The 27,750-nt window shown below is 47.2% G+C and overlaps 1 protein-coding gene across 5 annotated transcripts in view; it reads right to left on the bottom strand.

Annotated features, from left to right (window-relative positions):
- FAM20B (FAM20B glycosaminoglycan xylosylkinase) overlaps positions 1-18,917 on the bottom strand; it is a 41,584-nt gene extending 22,667 nt beyond the window's left edge. Inside the window, exons 1-2 of one of the 5 annotated variants that reach the window (XM_040636252.1) lie at positions 18,790-18,917; positions 5,072-5,581 (exon numbers count right to left, since the gene is read on the bottom strand). In XM_040636252.1, the coding sequence (XP_040492186.1) occupies positions 5,072-5,448 (377 nt within the window). In that variant the 5' untranslated portion in view covers positions 5,449-5,581; positions 18,790-18,917. Of the gene's footprint in view, positions 1-5,071; positions 5,582-17,310; positions 17,391-18,789 lie in introns of those variants that run through there. The other 4 variants (XM_040636253.1, XM_008696825.2, XM_008696836.2 and 1 more) reach the window with 4 other exon arrangements.
- Between the last annotated feature and the right edge of the window lie 8,833 nt (positions 18,918-27,750).

Genomic DNA, 27,750 nt, shown 5'->3' with positions numbered 1-27,750 from the left:
CCAGGTAGTTTAAGTAAAACTTGAAGGTCATTTTCTGGAAGGCAAGGACAATCTCTGTATCTCTACCACAATGTTATGCCTGTAGTTGATGCTTAATAAATGTATGCTAAAATTTTTATTAGACTGAACTGAAGAAATGAAGGGAAACATACAATTAAAATGTTTGTGTTACCAGAATGGCTGTGGCCAGGCTTTTAAGTTTAAATTTCTTGGGAAAAAACGGTCTTGATAGGTCTCAGTGTTCGTTTAATGAGTAGGCAAAGGGACATTTGAAAAAAGCTGTCTGAATAACCATTCTCTTTCTCTGTTTACGTTATGATGATGCAGTGGCAGGAATGCTGGACTGGCATGGGAGCTAGGTATATGGTTCTGTCATTACCTGTCTGGGCAACTTTGAGCAAAAGCTTCTCTGGGTCTTAGATGCTTCATCTATAACATCCTAGGGGCTGGACTAGGAGGCAACTGCCAGGATCTCTTTCATCTCAAACTCCACCCTGCTGATTTTCCATCACATGCGTGGAATAAACAAAAGATAATAAAAACTGGCATATTTCTTTCTACCAATCATAAAGAAAGATAATGTTGAACGGTTAACTGGGAAGAAAAAGACACTAAATTGCCTACGACCTCTACTGTTCACCTGCATTTCCCCGAATCAGAAGACCTATTAGGCTTTACAGGCAAGTGTAAAATAGAAATGAAGGGAAACCGGAGGGAAGAGGAGCTGCTCCGCTGGGGACACCTGTATTGGGAAGTGGGAGACGGCGCTATCAAAGGCCATGAGCTTCGATGTAAATGACCTTGGAATCTAAAGTGAAACAAACTATGCCCACAAAACGCATTTTCAAGGCAAAGCGACAGGACATGTCTGTCAGAAGACAGCCTTGTGTCACTCCCCGGTCGGAGGCCAGTTTCTTCTTAGCATGGTCAGTATGCTCAAACGTCGTTTCTTGTTTCTCGTGTCAAAGCATTATTCAGGCTACCTAGGATTCCACTGGCTGCCTTCCCAATAAAGTCTCAATTTTTAAATAGAACTGCAGCAAAAGCGGACACTATTCAAGCACGTCTCTCTCCACCACAGCTGCCGGCTGTCCCCAGAGCTGGGGGACAGTCCTGGAACGTTTTCTGTCGGGGCTCCAGTGAAGCCACAGGGACATGTGTGCACTGTGCGTTCCAATCCTTCCAGTGGAACGTTCAAGAGGTTTCTGATACCTCGAAAAGTGGCTTGGGGTGAAATGTGAAACGCCAGGGGAATCCAGGGACGTTGGGGGGGGGCCTGGAGGGAAGGGAGGGAAAGAAGAGGGAAGGAGTAAGAATCAAAGAGCTGCTGCAGAGTCAGGAGGTCTGACTCCCTGGCTCCCTATGGGCTGTGTGAACCATGGCAAGTCCCAACTCAGCGTCTCACCCGTCAAAGGAGCCGCTGGCCCAGCTGGCCGATCTCCAAGGTCCCTCCCAGCACATCCTAGGGTCACTCACTCAATCTCCCCACCCCGAGGCCTACCCTGCTATCTTGCTGTCTTCCCACCGTAACTGCAGGCTTTGCCTGGGAAAGCCCATCTACTTCCAGAACGCCTAGAGCCAAGCTGGAAAAAAAAATCACTTTCTAATGTAAGGCAAAACGTGCAAATAAAAGCATCACTGTCCTCCCATAAATTCCACCCACCACGCGCACCTCCTGTCTCGGACGGGAGGACGTGGCCAGAGGGCAGGACGCGGCCGGCCGGCTCCAGGGCGGGAAACCGCAAGGGGCTCGTCAAGGAGGGCGCGTGCCACCCGGGCAGCGGGGGCGCAGGGCGTCCTCTCAGCACAGCGATCCATCGTGGTCACTGACAGGGCAGCGAAATTCATACAGTAACTGCCAATAAATCACTCCTATTCTTCTGGTGAAGGACATCAGCGTCTGACCAAGGACATTAATTTGCACTTACACTCGGACTAAACAGCCTCGCAGGCCCCAGGGTCAGATTAGCAATTTGCTGGGTGTCTCCGGGCCAGAGTCCATTTCTACAAGCACTGAAACGTGTGCCCACCCTCGGAAGCCTGCAACAGCGCCAGCGTACCCAGCGCAGGTCAGCGTGGGCCGTGACCAAGAGCGCGACGCCCACCCCGCCAGGGGTTGACCATGAGACTGTGGAGGCTGGGTCTTGTCTGGTGAGCAACGGGAGGTCCCCGGATGTTTTAAAGCTGGGAGCACAGGGCTCACATGGGCATTTGGAGGGGGAATGAAAGGGGCCCTCAGGAGGGTGTGGGAGAGGAAGGGAAAGGGACGGCTGCGGTGCTGGGAAGAGATGGGAGGCGAAGCGACAGTGACCAGATTCGTCTGTGCGGTTCTCTGCTGCGCCTCCCTAGGCGCCAGGCGGGCCTCCCCTCCCTCCGCTTCCCCCTGGTCTGAACCCCCTGGGCCTACCTGCAAAGCGCCTGGAGAGCACTGACCGGAGCACCCGCCTTCTAAGGCCTCCTGCGGCCCATCTTCCCCCAGTTCCCCCTGTACAGAAGGTGCTTATGGAGGAGACATCCTCTTCTTTAAACACGAAATGCCCGCACCGCATCTCTGTACGCCAATTTCGTTTTTGTTTTTAGTCTGCCTTCTTTCCATCACTCTGCTCACACTGCTGCTCACCCAGGCCAGAAAGCAGAGGTCAAGGACTACATTTCAAAACTAAGCTGGCGATTTCTGATGATGCGTGCTGCCTGTCATCACACTTACAGGAAGGCAAACCGTGTGGCAGAGCCAGCCGCTCGCTCAGGTCGCAACGCCACTTATGGCGGATGACCCTGTCGAGTTATTCTCCCTCAGTCTCAGTTTCTGACTCTAGAAATAGGAACTGTAACTGCCCACAGTTGTGATTACGGCTGAAAGCACAGACAGAGACAAAAGTCCTTAGTGCGGTGCCTGGCGAACGGTGTGCATCCAGTGGAAAATATATTGCAAGGCCCACATAACCACACTTTTTCCACATCACCTGCCAGTCAGTCTTTTCTATTCTCCAAAAGCTATATTTTTAACTTTCCTAATTTCCATATCTTCCATACATCACACTTCCCAGTTCCAGGCAAATGCAGACTTCTTCCCTTTCTGGGATTGCAACAGATTTGTTCTCTGGCTGCCTATTATCTACTGATGGTAGAGTTGTGAAGAGAGCTAAGCTAACTGCTTTTGTCGCAGTTGAATTTTGTACATCTTTGCCCCATATTTCTTCTCCCACCCCAGCAAGAGACCCAAAGGTACGTGTTATAATTCTCTCAAAAGCTCTATTAAGGAATGAAAAAAAATATTTAGTACACAGAAAATTTCAGACATTACCAACTTTGAGAAAATTCACTGGTAACTAATTCCTGGCACAAGAATATGAATCACCATCATGTTAACATATTTCAAGTTTAAATACTCATAGAAAACTTTTAAAAAATTCATTATACTGTAGAATTGCCACACAAATTACCTCTGTAGAGCCTTAGAGAAGTCCCCAAGGGATCACTGTCTAACAACATACGATTCAGCTGACGTTTTAAGATTTTGGACTGAGGTAGCTAAAATGGCTCAGTTCTCTCCTTAAAATAGGTAGAACAACAATGAGGCATCACTACACACATATCAGAATGGCTAAAATCCAAAACACTGACAACACCGAATGCTGGTGAGGCGGTGGAGTAACAGGAACTCTCATTCATTGCTGGTGGGAACGCAAAATAGTACAGCCACTTTGGAAGACAGTTTGGCAGTTTCTTACAAAATTAAACATACTCTTACCATATGATCCAGCAATCATGCTCCTTGGTATTTAACCAAATGAGCTGAAAACTTCCATCTACAAAAAACATGCACATGAATGTTTATAGCAGCTTTATTCATAATTGGCAAAATAGGAAGCAACTGAGATGTCCTTCAGTAGGTAAATGGATAAACAAAATCCACAAAAAGACATGGAGGAAACTTAAATGCATACTGCTGAGTGAGAGAAGCCGATCTGAAAAGGCTATAAAGGTATGATTCCAATTATACAGCATTCTGGAGAAGGCCAAACTATAGAGACAATAAAAAGATCAGTGGTTGCCAGGGGTTTGGGGGAGGGACAGAGGGATGAGTAAGTGGAACACAGGGGATTTCTGGGGCAGGGAAGCTGTCTGTAGGATACTGTAATGGTAGGTAACTTGTCATTACATGTTTATCAAAATCCACAGAATGTACCGAAGTGTGAACCTTACTGTAAACAATGACCTTTAGTTAATAAATTAACACCGGCTCATCAACTCTAACAAAGGTGCTACACTAATAGATGCTGATCATGGGGACCCTGGGGGTTGGAGGGGGGACTCTCTCTACTTTCCCCTCGATTTTTCTGTAAACCTAAAATTGCTCCAAAAAATAAAGTTTATTAATTGGAACAAAACCTGTGCAAAAGAATCATAGCTTCAGGGGCGCCTGGGTGGCACAGCGGTTAAGCGTCTGCCTTCGGCTCAGGGCGTGATCCCGGCGTTATGGGATCGAGCCCCACATCAGGCTCTTCTGCTGGGAGCCTGCTTCTTCCTCTCCCACTCCCCCTGCTTGTGTTCACTCTCTCGCTGACTGTCTCTATCTCTGTCAAATAAATAAATAAAATCTTAAAAAAAAAGAAAAAGAATCATAGCTTCAGTACGTCAAAGGGACTTCAGTCCCCTGTGCAAACCCACCCCAGCTCTGCTAACTCCCGCTCCACCGCGTCCCTGATAGGTGGTTAGTTATCTGGCCTCCAACTGCACACTTTTTTGTGACAAGTCGCTTATTTCCTAACCAATTCATTTTGTATCTCTCACATCTGGCACAAAGCACACATGTGATAAACTCAAAAATCAGGAGAGCTTTAAGGGTAAAATGGTCCGTCTTACAGAAAACCAAAACACATTCCTCTAAGTTTCCCCTACTCGAAGAATCAGAACATTAAGAGCTAGAACATACTTCAGAGATCTTGTGGTCTACTCTTCTCTTTTTATTGAAGAGAATACCAAGAGAAGGAGACAAAGAGTCTTCTATAAATTCCAAGCTACATGAATCAACCAACTCGCACCCAGAACTTTCAAGATGAAGACTTACCGCTTAGGTTTGAAGACAACTTTCTGTCCTCCTTCAAGTATCAGTAAGGCTTTCAGTTGTGTCCCTTTATAACCCACGTCAGCTTTAATGATTTTCTTGGTGGCCATGGCATGCATGATTGCCCCCAGCTCTGGTGTCTCTTCTGGGTACACTTCCCGGGGAACCACCCACTGGGCCGCAATCTCCCAGGGAGACTGCAAGGTGTGGTCCAGCTTGGGCACCAGCTCCACCCGCAAGCCAGCCATCATCCTGTGAAAAGCCCTCTGGTCCTCTCGGTTTGCAGCTGATGTGTCCAGGTTGTCAATCAGGAAAACTTTGGTGAAGATAAAGATGACAAGAAGAATTGCTAACAGCACGACTCGCTGCTTTAGCTTCATGTTGACCTCTTTTCCTTCTCCCCTGACCCACTCTCTCTCACTTATCAACGAGAGCAGGTGGTGCTGGTCAGCAAGGAGAGTCCATGATTATGCACACTGGTCCATTTCTTCACTGGAGCGCCTCCCACAATTCCTGCAAGCCCAAGTACAAAGCAAAATTCAGTCAGAGATTCTGTCTCTTCCACCCCTGAGTCTTTTGCAAGCCTCCAACATCTTACTCACTCTTTTATCCTTGCAAATCCCATGCTTGAGAAGACCCAATAGTTTAAAACTAACAAGTGTGGGAAAGGACTTCATAGGTAAGAACCAGGTACAATGAAGATTTTTAAAGCAAACACTCCTGTTTTAATAGGGTGCAGAGTCAGCTAGGATCCACTGGACTGGCTCCAAATTCCAGAACACCGACACAATGAGAAAAAGCACAACAAAAGCAACACGAAGAGATGCCTAACTCCTTCACTTTCATTTTTACCTTTCAAAATCCATAAAGGACTTTTGAACAAACCACCAGTATCTGGAAACTTTCCAGTTCTTATCTTTTCTAAATGTAAGTTTTATGACATGTTGTAAGTCAGGAACTCCTAAAAATGCCAAAGAGGATCCAGAGGAGAGCAATAACTCCTCTGAATCCAAATCCCCAGCCACCTTGGAAGTGTCCTATCTGTTGCTCACGTATTTAAATACAACACATAGCTCTACTTCATCAGTCTTCTGCTCATTATTTTTCAAAATTAAAATCCCTGTAAAGCAGGGATAATCAAATCTGGATAAATTAAGTAAAGGAAAAACATATCCCTATCCCGTCTGGCTTTTAGTAGAACGTGACCGGAAAACGAATGAAACCTGGTACTAGAGCAACACTGTGGAGTCTGGACTGGTCGGGCACGTGACAAAGGGACGGGCGCCACAGACGGCAAGCAGCACCTGCTTCCGGTGTGGAGCGGCCCACACTCCGGTCAGGTCTCAAGCTCACAGACTCCAAGCACGAGATTTCTGCAAGGGTGTCAAGAACACACAGCTCAGTCTCATCTGCATGCTGACAGGTGATTTCGGCTCCCCGCAAGCCCACTATGCTGTACGCATAGCACTGGCAGAGACACGGGGGGCAGCAAGATCACCGGGAGCGGCTTCACCTGCCACTTCCTTTAACAACTCAAACCAGTAATTGAAGACATAATGCCAGTACAAACGAGTGGGCAGACTCCCACCCCAACTGGAGCCCGCTCTCCTAGTGACAGCTGGAAACGCATGGAAACACAGCGGACCAGGGCAACCGTGCATTCCAAGGGCAACACCTTGCGGCAAGCGTGGTGAGGGGCCCTTCCTCCTCCGCAATGAACCACCCCTTTCCCTGTTCCTTTGCAGGAAGAAGCGGAAGGTGAGAGTCCAATTCAAATTCTATCGGTCTCCAGCCACCTGTTTTGTGTCATCATCGTGTCACCTGGGGAGTACATAACACTTCTAGCTGAAGCAACGGTAATTCAGGTGCATCCAGAAGGTAACGCGATGGTAGCGAGTTTGGTGTGAAACTCAGTACCATGGTTCTGTGTGTTACGGGTACCAGCAGTGCTAGGACAGCGGATTTCAGAGGTTTCTGCTTGTCCCAGCACGACTTAACCACACAGCTCCTGCAACGATCTGTTCGACAGGACACATCACGGCCTCGGCGACAGAAGGTTAACGTGAAAATCTCGCTGTGCCAGCGATCCCTTTCTCAGCCCCTCTGGCTGCAGCGAGTGACAGGCCTGGGACAATTCTGGCGTAGAGGGGTAAGCAGGGTGGGCGGCCTTCCTCCTCTTATAACACATTCTTCAGGACCGAAGTCTGGTTAACCCCTAAACTTTTAATGAAGCTGCTCATTTCATTCAGCATAAATTCCTCCCACGTGCTGTAGAAACATATCATATCTAAACACTCACCATAAACACTAGGGAGATTGAAGTTGTGTGTGTGTTTTTTTCTTTTAATTACTAATGCAATAGGAAGTTCCCGCAGCTCCAAAATTCAGACAAAACAAACTATCTAATTCCGTAGTCTTTGTGTCCTTTTAAGCTCTGAAACCTCGTTACCTTTTGAATAGGTCTCCAAAGAACACGTTCCTCAATCCAGGGCTGCAAACAATGCATGCACTCAACTAGGATAGGAGTTTATATGACGTAACCTGTAGAGTTTAAGGGCTAGATTATTTCACTATTTACCTCTGCAGTCAGGAGGGAGCACAAGTTGCAAGAGGCTAAAGGAGTTTTCGTTTGTGATTAGTCACCACATCCTGGTAGAACAAGGAAGACAGACAGCAATTTGGCATAGTTCTCTTAACTGCCCTCCATTCCCACAGCCACCAGCTTCATTCAGTGCTCAGCCCCTTCTACTGAATGACGAAGAACTGCCTTCCGGGCCTCCGGGTTTTCCAATGAGGACCAGAGGCTGCGCCACACTCACTGTTCCGATCACACGCCACTTCTGATTTCTACAGATTCCTTAGCAAGGCAGGAGAGCCCTACCCTAAATGGCTTCAGCCAGTTTGTTCGCCAGGCATCCCTCTTCTCAGCTTCAACCCAAACGGGCCATGACCATGCTCTGTCCTTCCCGCCATGTGTGGGGCTGACTTCTGCCCTTGTCATTCCTTACCCTGGGACTTCCTCAAAATTCCTCTTGCTCCCACACTTTTTTCCCATCTTCTCCTGTTTAAAGCCTAATCTATCTTGCCAGGGCCATCGCCAAAGCCATACCTGGTCCCTCTCCACAGCCTACAGTACCCTTTCTCCTTTAGACCAGCACTTAACTACATTCTGCCTTGTCCAGTATCTTCTTGTACGTGGTTTTCGCTTGCCCTCTCAGAAACTGGGCTCTTGGTGATCTCAACTGTCGTCACGATCCCGACAGCACCCTACAGCATAGTCAGGGGAGATGCTTTATTCACCTGAACCGAACAAACCACTACAAACATCTTGGGACTCTGGTGTTTACTTCCTTCGATATGCGGGATCACGTGAGTGCACAGCACCTTCATGCTGGCTCTCCTTGATCAGCTTTCTTCTTTTGTTTGGCAATCTACTTCTCTACGGACTCCCTAACTTCTCAGTTTAGCTCAGAGTATAGTTTCTTCTTCTGAAGAAACAATGACAGTTCAGAAAGGGGTTTTCTTTTAGCTGGAAGCCTGCTATTCCTTCAGCCCACAGGGCAAGCACAAGGATATTTAAGAAATCGATAAGGTGGAGATTATGGTGGAATTTCTACCAAAAAGTCTCTTCTATTCCAAAAAATGTGTGAGATGAATGATATGGAATCATACCATCCTCTAGTGATGGTACACTTCTTACTCTTTACAATGATCGCCTTCACTCCTGTGTGCCCGAGAAGGGAGGATACCCAGCATGGGGTTTCCATGCTGTGCTGTCTTCTCATCTTGCTGGAAACTACAGCATGCATGCTGTGCACTCCGCAAACTGGGCTGCTAAGAAGATACCCCATTTCGGATACTAAGGAAATGAAAGCAAGACCACTGGGTTTATTCCAAATTATTCATGAAAATTTCAATTGCATTCCAGAGGACTCTGCCTGCTCTATTTCATGCCTTCACCTCCTCCCATAAATGCTGCCAACAGTGTAACACTGTCCGGTTTATATTATGGTCATTTATTTTAATGGTTCTGTTATGTGGAACGGAGCCCACCTCAAAGAACAAACAGACTCAAGGCAATAACACAAGTCAAAAAATGTTAAGTACAAAAAAAGGCAATACAAATGGTAGTTTTTGTACTAAAAGCTGGCATAAGCTCTCAAATTGGATTCTGGAAGGTAGACCTTTCTGAGGAATTTTCCCCCTGAACCCTGGTTTCACCCGCAGCTCCATCAGCTCAATGAGGCTTGCGATGGAGGCTCATTCTTCACTCTTACACACACACACTCTCTCTCTCTCTCTCACACCATCCTACACATTTGACAGTTGTTTTGTGAGGACAAACTTATGACTATTAAGTTGCCTGGGGAGAAGAGATACAGATTCCACAGAACAAAAGTCAGGTTTTAGTATGAAGTCCTCCATCCAGTGCTGGGGGATCATCTACAGAAACACGTCAGTGCACAGGTCTAAGTCCCTGTGCGATAACATACGATGTCTGTGGCTGCCGAGGAACATGAGAACACCTGGCCGCTTACTTACTACCTTACTAGGGACTCCCCACAAGCCACCAGTGAGGTTCCAGGTCTCGTTGGCAGCAGTACCCCCTTGAATCTCCCTCTGATCAACAGACATCCTCACACTGTTTCTCCTCAGGTCATAGAGGAGAAATCCCAACCTTCGCACAGAGTCACTGAAAATGAAAGCTTCAGGACTAGCCCTTCCTTGTGCTTTCAGTTCAATGGTCAAATCAAGTTCTTTCCACATAAATGGAACGTAACATGTCTGCGAGTGTCAAGTACCGCGAGGAAAATGTTCAGTATGAACATTTCATGCAGAAGGCTACTGACAAAGGAGATTTGGGGCACAGTAGGTGGAATTTATTATATAACTAGTATACAATCTTATTTACTCACGTAACCTCCCTGCCCTTGATCCTGCGTAGGAGTTACAAGGACCCTTTTACAAACTTCTTCTTTAGTAACTGCTGGTTTCAGCAAAGCTCTCATGGTCTGGTAAGGATAAGAAGAGGTAAGGCCTGAATTTACTTACAAGTTTTTGGTTGATTATCTACAAAGATAGACACCAACAATTCCTCCCATCAAGAAGCAGAATCTAGGGATGCCTGGGTGGCTCAGTAGGTAAAGTGTCTGCCTTCGGCTCAGGTCATGACCCCAGGGTTCTGGGATTGAGTCTGCCTCAGGCTCCCTGCTCAGCGGGGAGTCTGCTTCTCCCTCTGCTGGCTGCTCCCCCTGCTTGTGCGCTCTCTCTCTCTCTCAAATAAATAAATAAATAAATAAAATATTTTTTTTTATTTTTTAAGGTTTTATTTGAGAGAGAGAGAGAACGAGGGAAGCTGAGCAGGGAGCCCGATGTGGGGCTTGATCTCAGGACCCTGGGATCATGACCTGAGCCAAAGGCAGATGCCCAACTAACCAGGCACCCCCAAAAATAAAATCTTAAAAAAAAAAAAGGAAGTAGATTCTATTTTTTTCTCCCCTGGAACCTGGGCTGGCTCTTTAACTTGCTCTGGCCAAAAATATGCAGTGTAAGTGACTGTGTGCCAGGTCTGGGCCTAGTCCTTAAAAGACCTGGTAGCTTCCAGTGGGGACCCACCCACTACATAAAGCAACTTGGGCTGGACTACTGAATGATGAGGGACCCAGATGGAGAGAGAGGCCTGGTCAGCCCCAGCTGAGTTGCCAGACACAGAAGTGAAACCATCCCAGTTCCACTTGAGGTCCCAGTTGAATGGGGTCACACGAGTGATCCCAGTCTAAGCACCAAGTGGGCAGAAGAACCAACAGGCTGAGGCCTGTTGACTTGCATGATCATAAGAAATAACAAATCACTGTTTTAAGCCACTAAATTTTGGGGTGGCTTGTAAAATCCAATATTCTCACATCTAGTCTGTCCTTATTAACTATTTTGGGGACATTAAAAATATCGAGGGAGACGACACAGGGAAATAAATCATGTGACTAAAAACAATTCTCTCAGGAAGAAAGGAAACGTTAAAGTAACCATTAAATATAAATAAACATTGGATTAATCAGTTGCTAGACCATATTTGTAAACGGTTATTAGTGCCTTCTACAGAGCAATAAACTCATTATGAAAGTTACACACCATTTCTACTTATTTGTCTTCTTTGTAGATGCCTTGGAAGATACATAATTAAGGTCTCTTTAAGGTAGCACAAGAAATAAACAGACTCTCACCTGGATCACTTTTTAAAATCCACTTGCATACTTAAGAACAATCGAGGCTAACCTGGCACCCTCACACAATTACACATGCCCAGTTTGTAAAACCTACCATTCGTACTTCAGCCAAAGCATAAATAACAGCAAAAATCGCAACCTTTCGGTACCAAAATAATAATAATAATAATAATAATAATAAAAAATAAATTAAAAAAAAATCAGAAACAGATACACTTTCGCCCTGGGCCCAGTCTGATATAAGGCTCTTTTGTTTTTTAACTGGTAGTGACATCAGAGCATTGTGCTGCATGATTAACTGTCCCCTAGAAATAAATGCAGTTTCTCCTCATGGTTACTGGCAATTCTAAGTAAAATCAAGAGCATTCAGGAATCTTTCCACCTAGCACTGGATGCTTCTTTCTATACAGGAAGTCAAAACCACCAATACCAAAGGCATCCAGTGTTTATCACCTGACTAAATCCCGAGCATCCGCAGAAACCCAGCCTGTTCCCACACTGCCAGCCCCTGCCTACCACAAGAGCACAGTCTCCGGCTGCATCTTCAAATAGCAGTCTTCAAACAAAAATGCCAAATAATATTAATCAGGATCTACATGTAGTTTTCCTTTCTCTGCTAATTCTCTGCTTAAGAAATAGCTTCTTAAAGACAAATACCATATGATTTCACTCATATGTGGAATGTAAGAAACAGAACAAATGAACAAAGCGGGGGGAAGAGACAAACCAAAAAACCCACGCTCTTAACTATAGAAAACTGGTGGTTACCAGAGGGCAGGTGGGTGGGGGGATGGGTGAACCAGGCGAAGGGGATTAAGAGTACACTTATCAAGATGAGCACTGAGCAAGGTAGAGAGCTGTTGAATCACAAGGCTGTACACCTGAAACTAATATAACACTGGATGTTAACTACACTGGAATTAAAATAAGATAAAAAAAAGAAATAGATTCTTAATTCACCTGCTTATTCTAAATATAAACTCTTCCAAGGCAGAAGGGTTAAGAGGATGTGCTCTGGATTCAGAATGCCTGCTTTACCACCTACTATGGGACTTGGGAAAGTGATTTAATGTCTAACCTCTCTGGGCCTCAGTTCTTTCACATGAAGAGTGAAGTAAGAGCACTATTACCTAAGTCACAGAGCTGCAGAAAATCAGTGACATTACCACATATACTGTGCTACAATTAGTGCCTGGACAACCCACAGTGAGCACCTGTTAGTCCTCATTACCAGATCGAAAACCCAAAGATGACGACCTGAAAGGAGAAGGAATGACAAAGAAAATAACCCTCGCTGGTCATGTTGTCTTCTGGGGTGCGGAATGAGGGGCTGAATTCCCAAGTCACACTACAGAGACTTTCAGGTGGTCTTCTATTCCTAACCAAATCCTTTCCTCAACTGGAAGAGTAGCTAAGACTGAAGGCAGGTAGGTATCTTGAAAATGGGTGCCGTGTGAAGAACACTGGGAGGCTATGGCACTGACTGGACCGACCTGTTTCTCTTCTCTACTAAGTTCAATTCTACCACAGTCAACGATTTAAAGCATCAGGGTTCTTCTATTCCATGAACAAGGCTGAAATAAAATGCCTTCACAATCTTCTTCAGTTTGGAAAATAAGCTCTTTGTTTTAAAGATGACAGCTTTGCATGTCCTAAAGCTCTTTTTTAAAGACTTATTTATTTATTTAGAGAGAGAAAACGCGTGCGTGCGTGAGAGTGGGGGAGAGGGAGAGGGAGAATCTTCAAGCGGACTCCCTACTGATCGCAGAGTCTCCACGGGGCTCGCCCCCATGACTGTGAAATCATGACCTGAGCAGAAACTAAGAGTCCATGACCCTGAGATCACGACCTGAGCCGAAATCAAGAGTCGGCTGCTTCACTGACTGAGACCCCCAGGCGCCCCTGTCCTAATGTTCTTAAGGTAAGACTTAAGAGTAATTTAAAGCTACAAGTATAGAAAATTGAACTCCCACAGTCCAAATTACTCTGAGTGTTACATTTTCCTCACTGTTTTCACTTCCACTTAAACATTTATTCATATCTGTAAAATCACAATGCCCCCACGTGAAATCCTCTAACAGTTTCTCGTGAAGGAAGCCAACTACAATGATCCCGAGGCATTAATGAGGCATTAAGGTAGTCTCTCTTCTTGGGTGTGAGAGCAAAACTGAAATAGGCAATAAAGAGTGTTTGCTTCCTCTGAAAGAATTCAACTCCTGCAACCTGTCCCATTTAAACCTTGATTTAGGGCAACTCTCTAACCTTATTCCTTGAAAAATGAAAAGAAAAAATCTTTAGCTCATACTGCTAGTGAGGTTTGTTCTAAAAAACCCACATAGGCCGTGTTCGCTGATCTAGAAACTCTTTGGAAATGTCTAAGAATTTGCATTCTGTTTCAAATGGGCCAGGTAAAATGAACCTTCCCAAGTTCTAGGTATTTCACTGCTTATTTATCACTATATAATCACCATTGAAGACTATAGCATAGAATGTAATTCCCATATAGTGCCGAAATACGGAATTTCAAAGAATATAACATTTTCCTTCAGATTTTCCAGCTTTCCGTCTTTACCTTTCAGTTCACTACAGTTTTTTGGAAAGGTGTATTAGCTTTATGCAGCAACAACACCTCACATTATTAACCTTACGTTCCAGGTGTGTTGAGCTGATGGGCCACAGATCACGCTAGAAACGGCAACAGGAGAACCCCTACGCAGGTCTGGGCTGAATTGAGGCTGAGTGGCTCCAGGCATGATCCTTTTGTTAGAATATGAATATAAATACACAACACACATACACACACACACACACACACACACACACACACACATTTCTGGGCATGCCTCTCTCCTCTACTATTCTGTGAGTTCCTCGAGGACAGGGGATATATTTTACTCTCTTTGTACTTCTGCAGAAGCTGGCTCAGTGCAGGGTGCAGGAGAGGTACTCAATAAATGCCTACTGAATAAAACGAGTGAAAAGCAATGGAGAGAAAGCCTTATGGTTAGAAAAATTTCTTCAGCTCCTTGGTCTAAAGGTGGCCTCTTTTGCAGACAAAGAGAAATTAAGTCCTGTAATGAATTCAGGTGTACAGTACAGTAAAAAAAAATGCAGAAATATCAAACATATATACCAACTTTATACATCCGGTTTTAAATTGCTGCCTCTGTATACCCTGCTTCTACCCTTCAAGGCAAACGACTCCTGCCAACCTCGTTCCTGCCATTGGTTGGGTCTGGGAGTAAAGACGAGCTGCAAATGCTAAGAAGACTGGAAATGGTCCAAGACACTGCCCAAGAATGACACAAGACGGGGCTGGAACCAGGTCTTCAAGTGTTACTGGTCACGTTTCTGAAATGAGAACTGACACTTAGTACTTCCATATCATTTTCTCTTTTCTATAGGAGACCCACAAGAACATAAATGTACCCAGACAGAGTGCAAGGTCGCTACCTAAACCAAGGATAAGAAACGAGGAATCAACGGGGAAAAAAAGGTCTTGGGCAGCCAAAGCCATGGTCACCAAGTTCATCCACTGAGGGGAAGGGCGGCAGACCCTCGCTAAGCCCGTGTAGCTGTTCTACATTCAATCAGGAAGCAGAGTCATCTGGGCAGCGACTCCACCGAAGATCAGAAGCTGCCAATTGACAAGAGGGCAGCAGGGACACTCACAACAGCAAAAGTCCAGCTTTCCCACCTCTGAAAGAAGAGACCGACTATTAAAAGCAGATTCAAGAAGTCAAACCGTAGAGGGGGCATACAACCTGCATATTCCGGTCGCTTCAAAGCCTTGCCTGATTATGGTCAGTAATGGATACTAGCAGCACAACCTCAAGTCAATAACAGAAAGGGGAAACCATACTGTTTAAAAAGCAAACAAAGCACGTAATGTATTGTGAAATTTTTTTTCCACAATGAGTATAGTCAAAACACGACTTTCCACACGTAAGACCTTATTCCCTAAAAACAGAAGACAGCTGAAGCGCTGGCACAGACACAGGGTGGAAAGCACTGGAGAGCCTGGTACAACAGGCCGGCCCTGTACGGGGTCTGTTACACCCGCAATAACATCGGATTCCTTGACCTCCTTTCACCATGTCCCCAAAGTAACATCTTCTCCTCCATAGGGCTGTTACGGCGTCCGAAAGTACAAACCACACACACACCAAAGCTCTTTCCCGCATCAGGCTCCATTTCTTATCTCCTCCTGGGACGACAGATGCGCCTCCAAGACTCATCAAGCCTGGAGCTAGGCCTTTCTTTCCTCTTTTGCCTTTGAAGGCAAGACAAAATCACCACTGAGATCTTTGCGTTATATTCTCTCCTGAGATGGCTCTAGCAGTCTAGCAGCCGTGGTGACATTTTAAGTTGGTCAGAAGCTGGTTTCAGTTGCAAAGTAAGGTCTCCTGGGCCCTAGGACTGTGTTAGTGAATTCATTAGTCCTTGGCGGGGGGGGTCACAGAGGCAGCTCAAGTATGGAAAAGAGGGGGAGATATGTATAGGTTTGGAATGAGGAGCTGCTGGAGAAGCACTTCGGGGAGGGACAGTTCTCCTTTCCCATCCCACCATGGAAGGGATGAGGAGATGCACAGTCAGGGTCAATGCTAATGGCGCAGCTGTTACCCAGAGCGCCAGTTCCTTTCTTAAGGCAAAAATATTGACTTCCAATCCAACTGCTCAAATTAGTCTAGCCAGAAAAGGCTACAGGAGCCAAGTCCGTGAGGCTGCCCCAGACTCTGAATTCCATATAGCCACAGAATCAAATCACAAGACAGTACGGAACGCCCTTGACAGATACCCATCTTTTTTTTTTTTTAAGGAATATTTAGCTATTTTATTCTATTATGTAATACATTTTTTAAATGTTCCTATTTTCAAGATTGTTTTCAGTTCAAAGGGGCTCAATTACAACAGCACATCGTTTTAACTCTTAAAGATGTTATAGTAAATGGAAAGCGCTGGATCATATCTGCCTTTGTATGAAATTTAATCAGATTATTAATATTTGGCAAGCCTTCAACTACCATTTAAGCAATATACAGATACCCACCTTAACAGTAACTTTCAACAGTAATCTGCAACACATTCTTGTCCTTTTTTTCTTAACGAAAAGAGGAACTAACCAATTTATGTACTAGAGTAGTTCCCCTTCCTTCATACTGTGTTCCATTCACTCATCCAACCTCCAAACATTTCCTGCACACCTACTATGCACGCCGCGCTTTAGGTGCAGAGAGGAAAGTACGCCAATTATCATCACTGTTACAACATACCGTAGTGCCTTGTCATTACGTACACTTCCTACCTCAATCTACAAAACCACATGGCCCTTAGTCCCAGGGTGACCTGACATCAGCTTCAGAAGACTATCTACTTTTTATTGTTTGCAACTGTGGCCACAGGATAGAGGGAGCAGCCTGTGCCTTTATTACGAGACCGCACCAAGCAAGAGACAACCGCTGCGGTTGCTATTTTAAAAAGTTATCAATTCGAGACCTAAAGTATCTGGCTTCAGGGCTCACACCATGAAAATGATGGTCACACAAAATGTGGGAAGCTGAAGTCTGCCCTGCAAGTAAACAAACAAACAAACAAATTTCATTTAGAAATTCACAATTCAGAAAAGACAGAAAGCAGAAGCTTTCAGGCTGTATGAGAGAGCTGGAGTCTACAAATGGAAATGAAGAGAATGGACTGAAAATCAAAGAGTTATAAACTCAACATAAAATAATTCTAGGACGTAAAGGATTAGACGGTACAAACAGTGATTTGTTTGTTTGTTCCCCAATTCAGAGTACCCAGAAAGAAGCAGGGCATGTGTTTTCAAGTTTTCACTCTTTAACCAAATCGTAGCTAGTTGCCTACTGGCTTCAGGGAAACAGCAGAGCAAATCAATGCCACATTTTCACCAGCCACACTGAAGAGAAGCTGTGGGCTCCAAGATTTGATCATCTTTTGCCACATCCATTCTATCACCACACTTTCTTGTGAGTGAGGTTGAGAATCCCAATTACTTACTTGTGCCTTTTTATTCTCCTTTCAGATAGAGGAGCACCTCCTGTTGACTGATTCCACTGTATGGTTCTAGGGACCAAAGGCCAATGACTTCATAAACTTCAGAAAAGTTATTAACTTAACACAGAACGTTAATTTTAAATCTACGTTAGGTTGGCTCTGAGTCTAGAATAATTTAGCATCTTTAACACCTGTACCTCAGTTTCCCAAAGCCACGTCTTGATGAAAAATAATATATGTGGAAATGCTCTAAGGCTTTGCTCAGAGGTCCTGCATAAACCAAGGAATAAGCACACCGAGGTCTCTACCTCAATTTTTAAAATCAACTCTAACGAAATTTATGCATTAATTTATAACACCAGGAGGAGAGGAATAGTTACCAAACATCAATCTTAATCACCAAAGTACAAATGTATAAAGTCCTACAATTTAAAAGCTAGAAGATCCCACATTCCTATTCCTCTTTTCAAGGTGAGAAATCCAATCTCCAGAGGGAAACTGGCTGGGTGGGGAGGACAATGATACCTGGCTCTAGCTAACCACAAGTCACAGTATCAAGACTCTCTAATTTTCCCAAATTATAAACTCCTCACCCATCCAAGCGATGATATAGCCATTTAAAGGATTAAAATTCCATAACGACCAATCATGCCCCATCCTCTCCACTTTCCCTCCAACATCCTTCCACCCCTTGTCTTCCTACCAGAAGACTTGTGGACAACAGAAGCCTGATTAGAAGGAAACTCTAATCAGATCCCACAATCAAGGGCGCAGCTTGACAACTGCTCAACATTCATCATTAATGGCAACGTTTCGGTTCGCTTTTAATCGCGGGGCCATCACACCCGGAAATGAAATCTCAAGCGCAACCTACTTCGGACTACCCTATCATTTCCTTAAGTTGTGCCCGACTGCGAGTGCGGGGTGCACGACCCCGAGAGACAGCGGACCCCGGGCACGGTTACCCCGCCTCCCGCCTCGGGCCTGGTGGTCCACTTGTGCTTCTCCGCCACGAGGTGGGCCCGCCGGCGCGCGATCCTCCCCTGGCCGCCGCAACGGGCGCTCGGCGGGACGCGAGGGCGGCACCGGGGCCAGTCTCTCTGGGGACGGCGCCTGGGTGCGAGGGACGCTCACTAGAAGGACCCCGGGCGGCCCCAGGTAAGGCCGCGCCTTAGGCGGGCCGAGGAGGCGCCCCTCCAGCCGCGCCCGCCCGCAGGAGCCCGCTTGGGGGGCCAGCGAGGCGGGGCGCGCGGCCCGGGCCGGTCTCCCAGGCAGCAGCCGGGCCGGATCCGGGACCCGCCCGCGGCCGCTCGGGGGCCGCTCAGGGCACCGGCGCCCGGCCCCTCGGGGAGGCGCCCCGCCCCCAGGCGGCCCCGCCCGCGCGCGCCACGCACCGCACCCGCCCGCGGGCCGGCCCGCACTTTCCCGCCCGCCGCGCCGGGGGCGGGGGTCGCGTGCCCTCCCCGCCCCCACGCCGCTCACCTGCTCGGCCCTAGGCTCGCTCCATGGCCGCCCGCGCGGTGCGGTGCGGTGCGGTTCGGCCGCCCCCGCCGCCTCCGGGGAGGGGCAGCCCCACGCCGCGCTCACCGCCCCCAGCCGCCGCCGCCACTGCGGCTCCCGCCCACCCCCGGCCCGGCCATTCCCTGGCCACTCTCCCCGCGCAGACCCGGCGGTCCCACACCCACCCCCCCGCCTCCGCGGCGCCCGACTGTTGGTACCGTCCTAGCGTAACGCCTTCCCCGCGGCCAATCCCAGGGCTCACTCCGTGAGGCCCCGCCCCCGCCCTCCGGTGGGCGGGCCTATCCGGCCTGCTCCGGACGGCCCCCTTTAACCCTTCCCGTCCCGGGGCGACCCTGTTTAACTCCCTCGGCGCCAGCTCCCGTCTCTGCTCCTCCTCCTTCTCCCTGCCGCCCGCCCCACTTCCAGAAACTGACCTCGAACTTCCCTCTTGCTTTCGCTTTTCCTTTCCTGATTTTCGTAAGCAGGTAGGACACCAGGCAGCGGTTCTGGAGAGCTTGGGGTCCTTTAGGTCCAATTCTACTTGTGAGAAGCAGTTTCCCTGCTCCTTCTGCCCATTTAATTTGCCTCGACTGATGCTTCTGCCTGTCAAAGCGTATCCCCCTTGTCCAAAAGAGGCCAACCTTCCTACAGCGCACAAATCGCTCTTCCTTGGGACCAGAGCAAACTCCCTGCTACAGTTAGTAGCATTTCGCAAAACTGTGATTAGTTTACTGTACTCTTAGTTGTTTAATGTCTGTCTCTTGCGGTGGACTATAAGCCCCACGAGGGCCAGGCAGTCGTGTCCCTTTCTCCAATGCCCGACACCCAGCAAACTCCCTGTAAATGTTTGCATGAGTCTCCCTTCCCTTAAGTTGCTCCCTTTCCACCGATTGCATACAGACCATCCGCTATATAATTCACCCTTTCATTTATTCATCGTATACTAAGCTTGGACTTAGTGTATGTCTGAAATATAATGCACGTTGTTTTGTGGGATAAGATGCGGGGGGGGGGCGGCGAGAGACAGAGCTGACACTTTGTTCAGGCTACATAGTTCATTTGAGCAGTCGGGTGTAGTGGATAGAAGGCCTCCTAACCCGTGGCGTGATACTGGGTGTGTCACCCAACCGCTCAGAGTATTGGTTTCCTTATCTGCAAAATGGGAGTTAATCGTGGTCTCTATTTCGCAAGGTTGTTGTGAGGTCCAGATTAGGAAATGTGTGGGGTAACTACTTTCGCCTTATTGTATAATATATGAGTTATTGTTCATGTGTGTAGTTACTGAGCACTTACCATCAGAAGAGCTAGAGAAATAATTGGGCGGGACACCAGTCCCAGACAATCTAGTTAGGGAGGCAGCCCCTCTGCAGAAAACAGTCCCTGCAAGGAGTCCACTGTCAAATACAGGAGGAGTTGTATCAGCTTTTTACTGGATGTAGTTGAAAGGACTTGGGGGTCATTTTCTGACCATGGCATACATAATTCTTAGAGAAATGAGCTGGGTAGTTATGAGAGTCTACCTAATTTCTCTGCGTAGGAACATTGGTCTGACTGCCATCCGGTAATCTCCCTGAAGCTTGTTCACAACATCAGGAGATCATAAAACAACAGCGCAAAGCCACAGTTCCTCCAAGGTCCTTTACCTGAAAGGACGACTCCCCTTCTGTCTTGGCTGGAACTCTGACAGGGATAGTGAGTGTTGACTGTCGGACTGTCAGTCTCCGAGAAGGCCAGCACCGCCTGCAGCTTCAGCTTCCCGGGGATCCCTTCTGGCGCTGAGGACATTGAGAGGTGGATTCATGGCCTCTCTGGGCAATCCACTCCGGCGCTTAATTTCACATCCGTCAGATCCTTCCATCCACCCCATAGGCTGCAGGAGAGACACACATACACACTCTCTCCTCTTCTGTCTTTATAGATGGGGAGCCGGGGATTTAGGACCTTCCTGCTTTCAGACAGCAAAATTTCAGTCCCACAGTTTTCTCTTCACTGGGCCCCATGATTCAGGCTCTCTGCGAATGTGTACCCTGCACCAGGCGCAGTCCTCCCCCTCCACCGTGTTCTCTTCAACCCTCTCTTCCTGGAATGCGCCTTGCTTCCCCCTCCAATCAACAGTCAATATATTCTAGGTACTGTGGGCGATGCAGTCATTAAAGAAGGGGACTCTGCCTCTAAGAGTTTACATGACTGGCACACAGGAAGCAGCTGCAAGGGATACGGAGGACTTAAATTATGCAGCAAAGACGCTGTGATCCCTGAAAGAAGCAGGGTCCAGGAAGATAGTGTGGGCTGCGATCGCCAGCGAGGGAGGATTAAACATGGGTGCAAAACATGGGTGGGAGAAGAGAGGGACAATGTGAGCCAAAGTTAGGTCATGCCATGTGAGCTTAAAGAAAGACATCCTTAGCCAATGATAGAGAATGGGAGAGTTTTCTTCCTCCCTTCCATCCTTCAGTGAATGTCTACCACGTGCCAGACACTGAACTGGACCCAGCCCACGGAAAGGCCCAAGAAAGCCTGTTCTCGTCCTTGAGAAGCTGACAGTCTAGTCTTGAGAACTAGAACAGAAGGTCAGGCAGAACCCCCATTAGGGAGGTATGAGACTTTGCCGAAGCTTCTGTGATGCTTCGTTCAGAACTCAGAGTGTAGTTCTAGCTCCCATCTCCCCGCTTTGCCTCTCTCGTCCCTCTCCCCAAACCACAAGGCTCTTCAAGACGCAAACTGACTTTAGTTCATCTTTGTTTACGTCTGTGGAGTGCTCTCCCTTCACGGATGTGTTGAAGTGCCCGGAGTTGAAATCAGAGCAGGAACTTGGCTGGCCCCCTCCAGCCACGGGCGTGCTCATGTGTCCTCAGTAGAGGAATCTTGGTGAGTAGCCCAGTGCAGAATCCTCCAGGGGCTTGTCCGCAGCCTGCAGAATTCAATAGCAACAACTCTGCTTGGCATTTTCAGGCCCATGTTCTGCTAATTTCTTACCTTCCACCCTAAAGGACTCACTTGCTCTGAGAACGTGCCCTTTTCTGCACCTACAGTTGTAATCATCCAGATGCTTCCCCTTGGGGTTCCCACCTCACCCCACCCCCATCTCCACTTGTGAAAATGTAAGCTATTTTTCAAATACCATTTGCTCATGAAGCCTTTCCTGACCTTTGCAACTCTCCGTGTGCTCCTGGGCTTCGAAGACAGTACTTTGTGCCTCTTTTGCAGTGTGGTTTGTACTGATATCTTTGGGGATATCGCTGATCCCTTGCCCTGGATTGTAAACCCTTCAGGGTCAAGGACAGTGTTTTATCACACCTGTATCTTCCATAGCCACTGTGCGTGAACACTCAACACTTGAAAAAGAAGTTTTAGAGCAGGGCCTGTAGACGTGGGGAATCAGAAGCACAGAGGTTTCTTTCTTGGCCTCTTTGTCGTTGTGTTGTTTCAGAATTTCCAGGCCCCTGTCCATTTGTCAAGCCCCAGGACTCAAACAACAGTCCAGCAATCCCAAGGTATAAGGGGATTAGTGTCTGAAGGTGCCCATATACACCAGCACCAATGGAACACACACACACTCCTTTTAGGAGAACACACCCACAGTGATGGATCCTACTGAAACTAATGAAGTTAATACTACGTCAAGAAAGTGAAGGGAGCTGGAGGCAAGCTCTCGCGGTCCAGAGTGCTAGGAGCCAGGGAGAGGGAGGCTGGAGGACTGCTGAGTGAAGGAACACGCGTGTCCCTCCCGGGAGCAGGAGCTTGTGCTCTGTGTCCACTGCCTCGGGGCAGGATTGTTCTTTGCATGGAACTCTGTGCGGACTGCGGCTTCTGCATTTCTTTCCCAGCTGGATGAACTCCTTCCTCTCCTTTTGCCCCGGGCTCTACCAAGCTACTCCTAGTCCAGCCCTTGCTTGCAACACTGGGACTGCCCACTTAACCCTTCACGGGGCGCGCCTGTCATCAAGCGAGCCTCTCAAGACCCTGGGGCCTCGTGATAAAGCACACACCCCTGGGCTCTCTGCCAAGGAATGTTCAGGATGCATGTATCTGAAAGTGGTGCAGATTGTTCGGTTATTTCTTTCCATCCTAGTATTTTTTTTTAAAGCAGCTCTATTGAGGTATAACTTACATACCATAAAACTCACCTGTTTAGATTGGACAGTCCAGTAGTTTTGAGTGTACGTATGGAGTCGAGCAGTCATCGCCACAGTCTAGAACATGTTCATCACCCCAAAAAGTAACTTGGGCTATTTTCTTCTATTCTGAAGATATATTTGTCTGTTCCTTTAGTGGTTTTTTTTTTTTTTTTTTGAATTTGCTTCTTAAAGCCAAGAAGAAAAATACCTCAAGGGGACAGTGAAACTCGTAGAATGACGAAGAATGCAAAGGAATCCCAGCTCTCAAAGCTGTTTCACTTCACTGCCATTGTCTGGCTGTGGTCGTTTAATTAACCACTCCAAGACGTACCCTTTGTTGTGGTATATGCTCCTGAGTGAACGTCCGGGGCCACGTCTTGGAACATTTTCCAGTCTGTTGTGCATTCGTCTAAGGCCAATGGGCTGTTCAGTGGGTTTGGCAGAGACAATATTGCCAACTCCAGATTGCTAATTCCCACAAGGCGGTCATTTTGTTATATGCTTAGGATGGTGCCACATGCACATGGGTATTTAATACACATCTTTTTCTTTTTGCTGTGTTGGAAGCTCTTTAATTTTTATTAGCTCAATTTAATGCATGAAGTAATTGCATTAATTACTGCATGAGGTAATTACAGCCACCTGGAAGTTCTGGGTTCCTCAAATTCAGCTCCCCTCACCCACAAGTATTGTGCAAGGAGTTAGGCTGCGGGCTCTTTGAGCCTCTCTCATGACCGATCCGGGGATGCGCTAAAGCTGCAGTCTTCAGTCTGGATCCCTATGCCTGCCCCCCTCCTCCCCCCAGAGATTTGAGTTTAAGTGTCTCAGGCGGAGGGCCTGGCAAGGGTATTTTTTACAAAGCTGCCAGCTTATTCTCCTTTGCAACTCAGGCTGAGGACCACAGTTCTACCAGAGACTAAGCCAAGATCACGTTGAACCCTGTGAAATTGCCATCTTTGTAGGACGAAACCGGTTGAATATTGGCAATTTCATATGATTCCATTTAATATTCAGGCAATTGGTTTTTATTTTTGAGCGGGAGGAAAGATTGGTGTTTCGGAAGGTATTCCGTAGGAAACCAGTCATTTCTCTCCAAGACCCTGCTATGCAGTGCGTGAGGGTAAGAAAGATGGGACAGGGAAGCCAATGACCTGGGTGGTCAAGGTGCTTCACCTTGGTGGACCAGACCCACTGCATCTCTCCTTCCAGCGGAGCTTAAACATTCAGAAGCCCGTGGCTGCCGTGCAGGGAGGGAAATGGGAGGAGCAGGCCAAGGGTGAGAACCAGACGTGTTGAGAGAACATGACAAAGAGAATCTGGTCCCTCCTTCATAGGCATTTACGTTTAAGAATATATATAAATCTTAAATACAGGGCAGGCCAAATAAATCACATGGATGGAGGAAGTCTGCTGCTCAGGCCTGCAGCTTGTGACCCTGTCCTAGAAGATGGCTGTTCCTGGCACAGAGAGGTGGCTCAGAACAGGGGAGGACAAGGTCTTTGACGCAGTAGGACTTTGAGCGCAGGGAGAAAGGAGCCAACGCCTCACTGCCATCCATGTTGGATAGTTATAGATCATTCTTATTGCTGAAGAAAAGTCTATTGGGAGACTATGTTACCATTTCTCTACCTATTTTTACTCAGTGGAGACGTGGGTAGTTTCCAGATTTTGGTTATTACAAATAGTGTTGCCGTGAGCATTCGTTCTGCCATGAAGAATGTTCGGGTTTACTTAGGAGCGGAGGGGCTAGGTCACTGGGTATGCTTGTGTTCAGCACTAGTAGAAAGTGCCAGTTTTCCAAAAAGTGGAACCATTTTACACCCACATCAGCAGCATCCGAGTGGAAGTAGCCCCACATTCTTGCCACCCGAATGCTTTCTGAGCCCGGAATTCACCCAACCTGGAACTGTCTACTTCCAACGTGAGTGTTTAAGCAGTGGCTGGTCAGAGTTTCTGTTACATGCAGCCCGGAGCTTCCTGGTTAAGGCACTCTACAAGGGCAAGTCAGGGGGCCTTGCCCTGAAAGGCATCTTCCCTTTAAAGGCCAGCCATTTTCTGATGTGTGGGTCACCCACCGCCACTGGGGCAGGGGATTCATGTCTCCTTAGGGAGTGGCACGTAGGTTCCCTCCTTGTCATTACCCCTGCTACCCCTTGTCCAGGCCTTCCTCATTTCTTTCCTAGACGATTGCTTACTCTGCTCGTGGGTGTTCTCCTCTGGGGCTCTCCAACTCCAGTCTGTCCCTCATACACTTGCGGTATTAACTGCCATCTATACCTCTCAGTTGAACTTCTGAAGTCTTCTGGATAATCCCCAAAACAACTGAAGTTATGTCTTTGACAACCCATTTGGCTGCCCAAGAGTATACTGAATGGCTTCCTCGCCAACAGCCAACAAATCACCCGGTATAGTAATTATCATTGACTGAGAACTCATTTTGTTTGCCAAGCCCTGTGCTAAGAGCAGCGCCCATGTTATCTCATTTTATCCTCACAACAGTCCCGAGAAGATCTTTGAACCAATTATCAATGCCTGGCCTCTTAGCTCCAAGCCACACCCTTCATTTGCCTGCTCTGGGACAAGCAGATGATTGGACCCTGCAAGTAGGTCTCTTTGGCTGATGGCACCATGTTGAGCTTTGTCAGTAGAGGGCGCTGGTGAGGCACGTCACGCGGGGAGGGCTCCTCCGTGGTTCTGGTGTGACCCGCCCGGGTGGCCAGACTCCTGCAGAGCCCCGGGGCCCGCTGCTTCACCCAGTACCCCTCCTGGTGCCTGCGTAAGTGGCTTTCGTCAGCATCCTAGAGGGTGCGTTTTGAGCAGGTTTAGAGATTCTAGGCAGCCCTCCGTTGCAGCTCCACCACGGGCTGTGTGCGGCTCCTCAGTGAGCCCCAGCCTCTGCAGCAGAGTCTGGCTCTCTGCCCCGGGAGGGGAGGGCTGTCCTGGCGCCCTGGCTCAGCCCCACGGGGGACAGGGTAGTGGCTGCCCCTTGTAGCTGCTTCTCTTGTATTCTGTAGAGTTCTGTTCACTTTTTACAAGCCAATCCCTCCTTACTCCAACCCACTGTTACAGTTAATAATTCTTCAACAACTTTCTCTGTTCAACTTACCGCCTAGTTTCTACTCCCTGGTTGGACGCTGATGGAGATAGCCCTCTTCTGACTGTGCCTCCAGTTTGTTTGTTTGTTTTTGTTTTTTGTGGGTTTTTTTTTTTTTGGCGTTAATGATATATATTTTTTTCATTTTGTTTAGTTTTCCTACTATTATTATTTCAATCCAAATATGTCAGCCAGTAAAGTGTATGTCCTCTCTGTAAACACAAACATATTAGTCATTCTCAGTTTCACCTTACAAAATCTTTCCTTGGAGCTCTCGGACTCATTCCCGTACCACCTCTTGCCCCTTTTCCCTGGCCAGCCTCTCACATCATGTTGGGCATCTCCCTGGACCTTGCTGTGTGGATCACTCATCCACTTGCTTCCAGATTTTGTCATTTTTGTTTGTTTCGTCCTCCCTCTCTTTGCAGGTGTATGTCTTTCAAAATACCTTTGAGGCTTTCCTTACAGGCCCACGTTTATGGTTCTTTGGCCTTGCTTTAAAGCAAATTTTCATTTACTTGTGATCCTTTGTACAGAGTCTATGTTTATTAATCTCACCGCTAAGGTTCTGATAAAGAGCTTATTATATCTAGGGGGAAATCCTTTTATTGTTGTTTTAGTAGGGTTTGGGACGAACCAAAAAGCACACGTGTGTTTATTGTGCCATCTTTACCCAGAATTCCTTGTATATATTTTTTGAAGTCTCCTTTAAAATTTTTAACTTAACAGTGTATCATGAAGTGCTTCCCACATTATTACATATTCTCTACTTCTGTACTTCCACAACGTTTCCTTAAATTATTGCAATATTTTGAAAGATCTTTGGCATTCCCTGCAGAGGATAGTAGCAGGTTTCCCTTTGTCGGATAGTCAGGCTGTTTGCATTTCTTACCCAGAAATTTTTATGAGGGTCGTGGAGCCTAACAGGGATGGAGGTGCTTACCCCGGACCCTGACAGACTACACAGAGGCAGCTTGTCACGTACACAGCACAGTTACACTCCCTGGGGCTCTAGAGAATCCGTAAACAACCAGAAGTTTCTTTGATGGCCAGTCCAGCTGCCAAGGGCAGAACATCCCAGATGCCTTCTTATTTAGCTGCCTATTCCCGAGAAAAGCTAAAGTTCCTTATTTTCAACTTGTTTTCGGTTTTTCCTTCTCCTCTTTCTCCTCTATTTCTCATTTAACTCTTAATTTTGCCTTCAATATATGAAAGAAATCTACTATTGGCTTCCTTTGCACACAAGTAAACAGTGTGCTGATAATTAATTTAATGTCTTTGGGTTAGTCTTTGACAGTATCACGTGCAGTGTTTCTGTGCTCATTCTAGCTAAATCAGTGTGCTTATCCAGAATGGTCTTCCTCAGATAAATCGGGCCCCTCTGACTTCTGGTGGGCTCTGTGCCGCCATCTTGGCCCATCGGACTTGAGCGCATCATGTGGGGGGGGGGCAGCTCTCAGCATCTCCAGTTATAAAATACACCAAACAATGACATAATTATGCAGAAATAAATATAGAGGGGCGCCTGGGTGGCACAGCGGTTAAGCGTCTGCCTTCGGCTCAGGGCGTGATCCCGGCGTTCTGGGATCGAGCCCCACATCAGGCTCCTCCGCTGGGAGCCTGCTTCTTCCTCTCTCACTCCCCCTGCTTGTGTTCCCTCTCTCGCTGGCTGTCTCTATCTCTGTCGAATAAATAAATAAAAATCTTAAAAAAAAAAAAAAGAAAGAAATA

The sequence above is a fragment of the Ursus maritimus genome, unplaced genomic scaffold (assembly GCF_017311325.1).
Source record: "Ursus maritimus isolate PB19 unplaced genomic scaffold, ASM1731132v1 scaffold_2, whole genome shotgun sequence".
In the NCBI taxonomy this organism is placed as follows: Eukaryota; Metazoa; Chordata; class Mammalia; order Carnivora; family Ursidae; genus Ursus; species Ursus maritimus.
The sequence above is the reverse complement of the archived record's forward strand: the minus strand, read 5'-3'. Positions and strand labels throughout refer to the sequence as shown.